Raw genomic sequence first — 11045 nt, 5'->3', positions numbered from 1 at the left:
TCTCCAGCCAGGCACAGTGGCTCACGCCTATAATCCCTGCATTTTAAGAGGCCAAGAGGGGTGGATCACGTGAGGTCAGGAGTTCGAGACCAGCCTGGCCAACATGATGAAACCCCTTCTTTACTAAAAATACAAAAAAATAGCTGGATGTGGCGGCACCCAACTATAATCCCAGCTATTGAGGAGGCTGAGAAAGGAGAATTGCTTGAACCCAGGAGGAGGAGGTTGCAGTGAGCTGAGATCATGCCATTGCACTCCAGCCTGGGCAACAAGAGTGAAACTCCATCTCAAAAATAAATAAAGAAATAAAAATAAAAAATAAAAGTAATAAAAAATAAATAAAAGTAAAATAAATAGCTTAAGTAAACAATAATGTATCCACTTTGCCTTACCTCACAACTATACCAAAATGAAAATTATAAAAGCCACTCTGCAAAGAAGAACTAAAATGCCAGGCTGAAAAGAAAAAAGCAGCATTCGCAATGAATCTAGGAAATGACGAGCAATATGTACATTTACTATGCAAACATATGGATAAATATTAACTATGAATAAAACAACACATTAATGAAGATGAATGACTACTTTTTGTTTCCAGTATATTGTCATAATAACACTATTTGCATTATTTTAAAATGTCTGAAACATAGGCTATAACCATAGAGTACTAAATATAGATTTTTTTTTTTTTTTTTTGAGACAGAGTCTTGCACTGTTTTACTGGCTGGAGTGCACTGGTGCCATCTTGGCTCACTGCAACCTCTGCCTCCCAGGTTCAAGCGATTCTTCCATCTCAGTCCCTAGTAGCTGGGATTACAGGCACCCACCAATGCGCCCAGCTAATTTTTGTATTTTTAGTAGAGATGGGGTTTCACCATACTGGCCAGGCTGGTAAACTTAGATCTTAACTGTGCATTCTGAATCATTTTGGTTGATTATGCCCATGATTACCTGTTAGAGATAATGTGTAATTTCATAAATGAGTGATTGCACATTAGTCATTCTTATCAGTTTCAACACTTTTTCTTTCTTTCTTTTTGAGACGGAGTTTTGCTCTGCTCTGTTGCCCAGGCTGGAGTGCGGTGGTGCGATCTCGGCTCACTGCAACCTCCACCTCCCAGGTTCAAGTGATTCTCCTGCCTCAGCTTCCCGAGTAGCCGGGACTACAGGCATGTGCCACCACGTCAGGCTAATTTTTGGTATTTTTAGTAGAGACCAGGTTTCACTGTGTTAGCCAGAATGGTCTCAATCTCCTGACCCCATGATGCACCTGCCTCAGCTTCCCAAAGTGCTGGGATTACAGGCATGAACCACCACACCTGGCTCAACTCAACGCTTTCACATACTCTAAACAGTCACAGAGTTACCATAACCTTAACATAAATTATTATCCTTATAATGTATCTATAAATAGAAATCTATTAAATGGCTTTTCTAATGTGTCCGGGATTCAGACATTGCTGTAATACATGTAACAAAAATCCTTACCACAGGCCTTCGTTCCGATCTGTGATGAGTAATACAATGATCCAGCAAGCTGTCTTCATCCAGTTCCCTCTGACAAAAGGGACATACACACCTGGAAATAACAGAATACAAATATTACTAAAATGGTTGGCAACCAGAGAGTAGTCACTTTTTTTTCTTATTTTTTTTTTCTTGAGACATTGTCTTGCTCTGTGGCACAGGCTGGAGTGTAGTGGTGCAATTTTGGCTCACTGCAACCTCAACCTCCCAGGTTCAAGGAATCTTCCTGCCTCAGCCTCCCAAGTAGCTAGGATTACACGCCCCCACCACCATACCAGGCTCATCTTTGTATTTTTAGTAGAGACAGGATTTCGCCATGTTGGCCAGGCTAGTCTGGAATTCCTGGCCTTGAGAGATTCACCCACTTAGCCTCCTAAAGTGCTGGGATTACAGGTATGAGCCACCACACCCAGTCCATAGTATTCACTTAACTAAAGATTAAAAAGCAGAATGTAGGTGGGGATATAGTCTCTAGACCTATTTGTTTATCGGATTTGACAGTGTTTTTCCCAATCTGATAACACTGTTGGTGCCTACATTTTTTTCTCATGAGAAATGTAAATGTGTGTCCTCACAGGGACAGGGCAGAAAAACATGACAGTACACGTGAAACAAATTATTCTCTTTGGGAGAGACGTGCAATCTGAGCATGCATTAACTGAGAAACTGAGGATTGCAGCACACAATTGTCTTTAGATTACCTTTTTCTTCCTCCCTTTCCAAATTCACATAACATTTAGATGGGGTGTTATTTGTTTTCTAACTTCACTAGCATATAACTACATGCGTCAACCTATACTGTTAGTTTCTAGTGAAGAATGAAAAGTGACCTGCAGCCTGGGCAAGATGGTTGAAGGCCATAATCTCGGCATTTTGGGAGGACAAGGTGGGCAGATCACTTGAGCTCAGAAGTTTGAGACCAGCCTGGGCAACATGGTGAAACCTCTATTAAAAGTACAAAAAATTAGCGTGGTGGCACACGCCTGTGGTCTGAGCTACTCGGGAGGCTGAGACAAGAGCATCACTTGAGCTCAGGAAGTGGAGGTCACAGTGAGCTGAGATTGCACCATTGCACTCCAGTCTGGGTGACAGAGCAAGACACCCTCTCAGGATAAAAAAAAGAAAAGAAAAGAAAAAGAAAAGTGACCTGCAGCTACTTTGTTAAATCCTTATGTACACTTAGGAATATTTGTCCCTTATCTGTGCTGTCCAAGATGTGTCCACTGGGCACTTGAAATATGGCTAGTCCAAATTCAGATATACAGCCAGGTGTAGTGGCTCATGCCTGTAATCCAGCACTTTGGGAAGCTGAGGTAGGTGGATCACCTGAGGTCAGGAGTTCAAGACCAGCCTGGCCAACATGGTGAAATCCCTTCTCTACTAAAAATACAACAAAATTAGCTGGGCATAGTGGCAGGTGCCTGTAATCCCAGCTACTCAGGAGGCTGAGGAAGAAGAATCACTTGAACCCGGAAGATGGAGGTTGTGGTGAGCCGGGATCGTACCATTGCACTCCAGCCTGGGCAACAAGAGTGAAATTCTGTCTCAAAAAACAAAAAACAAAATTTGGATACACTGGATGTATAATATACACATTGAACTTTGAGGATTTAGTGTAAAGAGAAAAAAATGTAAAATATCATGATAATTTTTATACCAATTACATGTTCAAATGACAATATTCTGGCAATATTAGGTTAGATAAAATATACTGAAAGGTAACTTAAATTTTATCTTGTTATTTTTTTAAATGCTGCTACTAGAAAATTTATAATTACATGTGATTAACATTAGATTTCTATTGGGCAATACTGTCTTAAGTTCTTAGGGACAATATGGAGTCCTGGAGTTGTTTGCTCACTTTCTGTTACAGATGTAGCTTCCTGTCCCCCAAAACTTGTTCTCTGGACAAGCTCCATGTGTAAGAATTTTTAAAATTTGAATTACGTGTTAAATTCTTCTGTAAAGCAAATATTTTTATCATAAATGCAAATATTAGTTTATCTCATAAAATTGATTAATCAATAACCCTCCCCATTTTTTATTATTTTTATTATTTACTATTTAATTCTAATCAGTAGAAGAAACTAGGATTCAAATTAGCTTTCACATATTTTAAAATTTTCATAAGAGCTGTCAACCTTGCAATCAAACCCATAAACTTTCTCAACCTATTTGTAATCCTTCCTTCCTGTTGGTCATTGTGGTCAATATAACAGGATTCATACACTGTTTATAGCTAAAATACTCATTTAAAATTTATAATGTCAGGGTATAAAGCTAATCTTAGAATAACAGGCACTTTTGCAAGGCAATCTCTAGTAAAACAAAAGGAATGGGGTGATTGTTTAGACTTTTAGGTTTAGAAATGTAAGCTATATTTTGAGTATATTTTCTAGAAATGAGCAGAGCTAACATTTTTCTTTGAGAGACAGAGATTATACCCAAACTGAATACCAGTATTGGATGCATGAATCCGTAGGTAGATTAACGGCTAGAAAGACATCAACCTATGCTAGAGAGCACAAATCACTTTATTTGGTTAGTAGGGGCAGATTACAAACTTTAGAATTACTCTGATGCAGCTAAATTACCTTTCTCATCAAGAGAGTAATGACCTAGATTGATTTCCTTCCTTCCTTCCTTCCTTCCTTCCTTCCTTCCTTCCTTCCTTCCTTCCTTCCTTCCTTCCTTCCTTTCCTTCTTTCTTTCTTTTTTGAGACAGAGTCTTGCTCTGCCACCCAGGCTGGAGTGCAGTGGCCAGATCTCAGCTCACTGTAGACTCTGCCTCCCTGGATCAAGGAAGTCATGTGCCTCAGCCTCTGGAATAGCTGGGATTACAGGTGTGCTTCACCACGCCCAGCTATGTTTTGTATTTTTAGTAGAGATGGGGCTTTGCCATGTTGCCCTGGCTGGTCTTGACCTCCTGACCTCAGGTGATCTGCCTGCCTCAGCCTCCCAAAGTGCTGGAATTGCAGATGTGAGCCACTGTGCCCTGCCAGTGTTTCTTTTTCTTTTTCTTTTTTTTTTTAAGAATAAAATAGTTAATGATCAATATCCTCCATTAAGTCTTCCAGCTACCTCCATCTGCCCCATACCCCCATACAAGATTACCCATCAAAAAGGCAAAGGATTCAGGATGTCTGCCCAGCCTGTTTTCCTCTTTTATACTGAGATGCTGCTGTCTATCTTCTAAAGAGAAACAAGCAAAATGATAAGGAATGAGCTGGTAAAATGAGCAGTGGTGACAGAAGATGGATCATCCCAAACACGACCTACTTCAGGAATCTATCAGAAAACAAAGACTAGCAGAAATGTAACAGTTCTGCATTCTATTTCTGGATCTGTGTTAACACAAACTTGTTTGAGGAAGTTGCCCCAGTCTCTCCAACATGTGGTTGGTTTCCCTCAAGAAATTTTTATAGAGTGCAAAATTCTTTGATAATGATTGCTGTCAAAAAATGATGACCAGTACCAGATATTAAAGAACCTAAACAAATATGTAAATATTTTCATAATAAGAATGTTAAAGCTTCCAGCTCATTAAATTATTTATAAATATATCAATTTTGGCATTAATCTATATTGCATTCAAACAAACCTTGCTGCTGTCTCCCCAAGATCTTGTAGTGGTCCATACATATCTATGTACTTCTGACAAGTCCGAATATGTGCCCTCATTTCACTGAGGCAAACCTATATAAAAACAAATTCAAAATAAACTCACTGTTTAAAAAGGGGGCTCAATGAAAGCTTATGCAATCCACCCTTTTAACTTTCAAATAAGGTCGTATTGTGGGATCAATTGACTAAATGGATGCATTCATGACACCAGTTTCACCAAAAGTTAATGCATTATCCAGAATACTATTATTTTCAATTTCTCCAACACTTAGAAGACCCAACTGTTAAGTTCTTGAATTTGGTTTTTCTTAAAAGCATATACAATTTTTAAAGTAGATAGATGTGTAGTAACTCAGATTTACTTCTTTTGCATGCCATTACATAAACAGGTTTTAGAAAGAAGGAAGTGACGGGAAAAAAAAGGGTGAAGAAAAAGAGCACAAGAGGGAGGAAAGAAGAAACAATTTAAGCGATAAGAAGAATAAATGGATAAATTTTAGAGGTGGCCATAGTAAGTTAAATGAAACACTGTGCCTTAGGGAAAGACATAAATAGCATGGTTTTATAGCACACCCAATAATATGACATGAATTCACAATACACAGTATACTTAGTGGTACCATTAAGAGCAAACATAAAAGATAGTTCTTGCAGTTCATTTTTATCAATGCAGAATAAAGAGCCCTTGTTCTTTCAGATATACATTCAGAGATCCTAACCATGAGGGATCTGTTGCTAACATAACACATTCGACTAAATGTTTCATTAGAAACTCTGATAAGATCTTGTGCTAAAGGAAGCTTTGTACAGCTGTGGTAAGGTGGCCGACCCACTCTGCTTCATTTTGCCCAAGCTACGGAAGTTAAACCTCAAACATGAAATCTGCCATGTTGAGGAAACAGTTATAATTGTTTAACAAAAGGCAAAAATAAAACCAAGCAGAAAAGTAAGAACAAAACCCTTGCTTTACAAATATCCACCTAAAAGATATAAAAACTAGGATTGAGCTGCATAAACTGTCTTAAACAGATGTATTTGACAATCTTTTACATCCAACTTTGCATATTAGTGTTCTCTCATGTCTTTATGACTTTTGCTAGTAAAAATTTCTATTTGTATTCTTTGTTCAACAAAGATAAGCATTAGTCATAAAAATTAATAAGCTGTGGACTATCTACCAACAAATGAATTGATCAATTCATAGTCTAGACACAAAATTAACTGAGACATTATAAGAAATGGCAGAAGAAACATAATTCATTGTGCCTGTTCTGATGCTGCTTTTAATCCAACAGAGGAAAAAGGATGTGTAGACAAGTAGATAAGAAATTGTTTGATATAGGGGCTGGGTGCAGTGGCTCACACCTGTAATCCCAGTACTTTGGCAGGCTAAAGTGTGTGGATCACCTGAGGTTAGGAGTTCAAGACCAACCTGACCAATATGGTGAAACCCCCTCTCTACTAAAAATACAAAAATTAGTGGGGTGGTGCACACCTGTAGTCCCAGCTACTTGGGAGGCTGAGACAGGAGAATTGCTTGAACCCGGGAGGTGGAGGTTTCAGTGAGCTGAGATCACACCACTGCACTCCAGCCTGGGCAACAGAGCGAGACTGTCTAAAAAAAAAAAAAAAGTGTTTGATGTAGTGAACTGGAATACTAAGACAAGGCCTCAAGGAAAGGATCTGGCCTGGACTCTGAAGAATAGGGAGAGTGCAAAATGAGTATAGAAGGAATGGGGAGCATTCCTAGAAAGAGGGGTAATACAGAAAGGAAAGGACAGGATATAAGAAGTATCTCAAGGCTAGGCTCAGTGGCTCATGCTTGTAATCCTAGCACTTTGGGAAGCCGAAGTAGACAGATCATCTGAGGTCAGGAGTCCAAGACCAGCCTGGCCAACATGGTGAAATCCCGTTGGTAAAGTACAAAAATTAGCTGGGCAAAGTGCTGCACGCCTGTAGTCTCCACTACTCTGGAGGCTGAGGCACGAGATCACTTGAACCCAGGAGGCGGAGGTTGCAGTGAGCCAACATTATACTCCACTGCACTCCATCCTGGCAACACAGCGAGATTCTGTCTCAAAAAAAAAAAGTATCTCAAAGAAAAAAATCAAAATCTTTGTGATTTAACAGATAATGGAGAAGGGGAAGGTGGTGAAAAAAAGAGGATTTCCACACAGGGTGATTGAGAGAATCCTCTTGTTTCTGACAGACACAAAGAGGGGATCAAGAACTGGATGATGAAAGAACATGATGAGTTGCAGTTTGAGCAAAACGGAGTTATGCTCTTGTTACCTGGGCTGCGGTGCAATGTAGCAATCTGGGCTCACTGCAACCTCTGCCTCCCAAGTTCAATCGATTCTCCTGCCTCAGCCTCCCAAGTAGCTGGGATTACAGATGCCCGCCACCACGCCCATCAAATTTATTTTATTTTTTTGTATTTTTTAGTAAAGATGGGGTTTCACCATGTTGGTCAGGCTGGTCTCGAACTCCTTACCTCAGGTGATCCACTCGTCTCAGCCTCCCAAGGTGCTGGGATTACAGGTGTGAGCCGCTGCACCTGGCCTTGTGTATGAATCTTATGTGAAGACAAACTAAGTAAAAATAAGAAATAATCTACTATTAAGAATGTAAAAAGCCATTGATTTTTAGCATTTACTATATTCCAGACACTGCGCTAAAAGCCAAGCATCAGGCTTGGCATGGTGGCTCACACCTGTAATCCCAGCACTTTGGGAGGCCGAGGCAGGTGGATCACAAGGTCAGGAGATCAAGACCAGCCTGGTCAACATGGTGAAACCCCGTCTCTACTAAAAATCCAAACATTAGCTGGGCATGGTGGCGTGTGCCTGTAATCCCAGCTACTCAGGAGGTTGAGGCAGGAGAATTGCCTGAACCCAGGAGGCGGAGGTTGCGGTGAGCCGAGATCGCACCATTGCACTCCAGCCTGGGTAACAAGAGTGAAACTCCGTCTCAAAAAAAAAAAAGAAACTCTGTCTCTATAAAAAATAAAAAAAAATTTAAAAAGCCAATCATCAGTCATATATATCAATATATATTTAGCATTTACCTTTAAAATCACTCTCTAACGTGAACATGAGCATGATCCTCTCCTCAGTTCCTCTTTTTTGTTGAGAGAGCCTTGCTATGTTGCCTAGGCTGGAGTATAGTGGCGTAGTCACTGCAGCCTTGATCTCCTGGGCTCAAGCAATCTTCCTGTCTCAGCCTCTGGAGTGGTTGGGACTATATGCATGCACCACTATGCCCCAGCTAATTTTTTTGATTTTTAGTAGAGACACAGTCTCTTCCCAGGCTGATCTTGAACTCCTGAGCTCAAGCAATCCTCCTGCCTTGACCTCCCAAAGTGCTGGGATTACAGGCATAAGCCACTGTGCCAGCCTCTTTCTCTTCATTTTGCAAAAAGGTAAACAAATACTCAGATTAATAACTTACCCAAAATTACAAAGAGTAAGTGACAGAATTAGAATCAGTTTGATCTAAGAGGTCTAATTCCAAACACCATGAACAAATTCTGCAATCAGATATAAGGCTCTATAATCGAACCTAATAAATAGATATCTAATGAATAGGTTATTGAGTCTTATATAAATATTCAGAAATGCAATGAGCACTTAGTATGTACCAGTCACTTTTCAAAGTGCTGGCTACACAGATGTCAACAAATAGAGCCTTTACCTTCATGGCACTCAAATGGAATGAACGTAACTGACATTAAACAAAAAACAGCCCAAAAGCAGAATTACAAATGGTGATAAGAGGTGTATGGGAAAAGCACAGGGTGCTGAGAAACAGTATGACAGGGCTATAGTTTAGATGAATTATTAAGAAAGGTTCTCTAAAGAAATGTAGACACTTAGTACACAATCCCTCTTTTTTTTTTTGAGACAAAGTCTCACTCTGCCGCCTTGGCTGGAGTGTAGTAGCATGATCTTGGCTCACTGCAACCTCCACCTCCTGGGTTCAAAATATTCTCCTACCTCAGCCTCATGAGTAGTTGGGATTACAGGCATGCGACACAACATCTGGACGATTGCGTATTTTTAGTAGAGACGAAGCTTCCCCATGTTGGCCAGGCTGGTCTCAAACTCCCGACCTCGTGCTCTGCCCACTTCGGCCTCCCAAAGAGCTGGGATTACAGGCATGAGCCACGTGCCTGGCCAAAATCCCTCTTTTGATTTTTAGACTGGTATATCTAAATACTTTCCTAGTATCTTTCCTTGGTAGTTCAAAGTTAACATATCTAAAACTTAACTCTGTATCCTTCTCCAAATTTGCTCCCCATATGAACATCCTCATTTATTCACATCTGAATGCCTGGGAAGCATTTTTGACACTTTCCTCTCACTCAGCCCCACATCCAGTCAATTATCAATTTATTTCTATTCTATCTCCTAAATATACTTGAAACAACCTCTTATTGATAGTGGCAGGAGCCTGACAAATCCCTAGGTAGACAGGGGCGAGTCCTTGGTGAAACCTGACCTTCAGGCCAAAGACAGTTTAAAGCCTGAAAGCCAAGCTACAAGTTAAATCTATGGATGGAGTTGAGGACCTCTCTTCCCCTTTGGTGTGCTTTCCTCTGATTGATCCTCACCTTTCACCTCTTTTACATATACCTACCCTTCCCTAACTGTTTTTAATATAGTGTCATGCCCATCTTTGAATGCTGCCTTTGTTTTAGCCTCTTTTGCATACTCAGAAACCAATCAGCATGCACTCCCCCATTTTGAACCCATAAAACCCCTGGAACCAGCCATACTGGGAGAAAGAGACCACCAACTTTGGTGGGGAACCTCATGTCGCTTCTCTGCTGAGAGCTGTTAAATTGCTTAATAAAACTCTTCTCCAACCTTCTCACCCTTCAACTGTCAGCATAACCTCATTTTTCTTGGATGTGGGACAAGAACTTGGGAACCACCAAACACAGATGGGCCGTGGCATGCCTGGACCAGATGTCAGCTGAGCCAGTGCATAAACCAGACATGGTCTAGTGGGCAGAGTGGGTGGGGAGAGTCTCCCAGGCCAAGCAAGACTTGGGTGGGGTCATTGCTGGCTCTGGAGGTCCCCGGCTAGCAAAGTGGGCAAGAATAATCCTGCATCATTATTCCACATCTAATGCTATCATTCTAATCCAGCTTCCTTACATCATAATAGCCACCTAACTGGTTTCACCAATTTCATTTTTGCCCTACTGCAAACCATTTTCTATGCATACATTAGAGTCATATCTTAAAGATATAAGCCTGGGCTGGGCATGGTGGCTCACGCCTGTAATCCCAGTACTTTGGGAGTCCGAGGCAGGCAGATTGCCTGAGGTCAGGAGTTCGAGATCAGCCTGGCCAACATGATGAAACCTCATCTCTACAAAAAATACAAAAATTAGCCAGACATGGTGGTAGGCCCCTGTAATCCCAGCTACTAGAGAGTCTGAGGCATGAGAATTGCTTGATCCCAGGAGAATTGCAGTGAGCCAAGATTGCACCACTGCACTCCAGCCTGGTAGAAATATGTCATCAGATTTGATAATAAAGCTGTTAATTGGTGGCCTGCAATATAGTAGCAGAACTGGAGGACATATGATAGAGAATTACTGGAGTAATAGGAAGAAGAGAAAACAGAGGTGGTCAATGAAGCACTTGTTTGACAAATTGGGGGTGATGGTAGGAGTTCACGGTTTTTTGTAGAATATATGTATATATATATATATATATATATATATATATATATATATATACACACACACATATACATATATGAGGCTGGGCGAGGTGGCTCACGCCTGTAATCCCAGCACTTTGGAAGGCTGAGGCGGGCGGATCAAGAGGTCAAGAGATCAAGACCATTCTGGCCAACATGGTGAAACCCCATCTCTACTA

At 40.7% G+C, this 11045-nt stretch overlaps 1 protein-coding gene across 1 annotated transcript in view; it reads right to left on the bottom strand.

Annotated features, from left to right (window-relative positions):
• RNF125 (ring finger protein 125) overlaps positions 1-11045 on the bottom strand; it is a 49593-nt gene that overhangs the window by 20233 nt on the left and 18315 nt on the right. Inside the window, exons 3-4 of the mRNA XM_017507125.2 lie at positions 5129-5223; positions 1489-1579 (exon numbers count right to left, since the gene is read on the bottom strand). Of these exons, the coding sequence (XP_017362614.1) occupies positions 1489-1579; positions 5129-5223 (186 nt within the window). The remainder of the gene's footprint in view (positions 1-1488; positions 1580-5128; positions 5224-11045) is intronic.

The sequence above is a fragment of the Cebus imitator genome, unplaced genomic scaffold (assembly GCF_001604975.1).
Source record: "Cebus imitator isolate Cc_AM_T3 unplaced genomic scaffold, Cebus_imitator-1.0 Scaffold369, whole genome shotgun sequence".
In the NCBI taxonomy this organism is placed as follows: domain Eukaryota; kingdom Metazoa; phylum Chordata; class Mammalia; order Primates; family Cebidae; genus Cebus; species Cebus imitator.
Note: the sequence above shows the minus strand (reverse complement) of the source record. Positions and strands in the feature narration are given on the sequence as shown.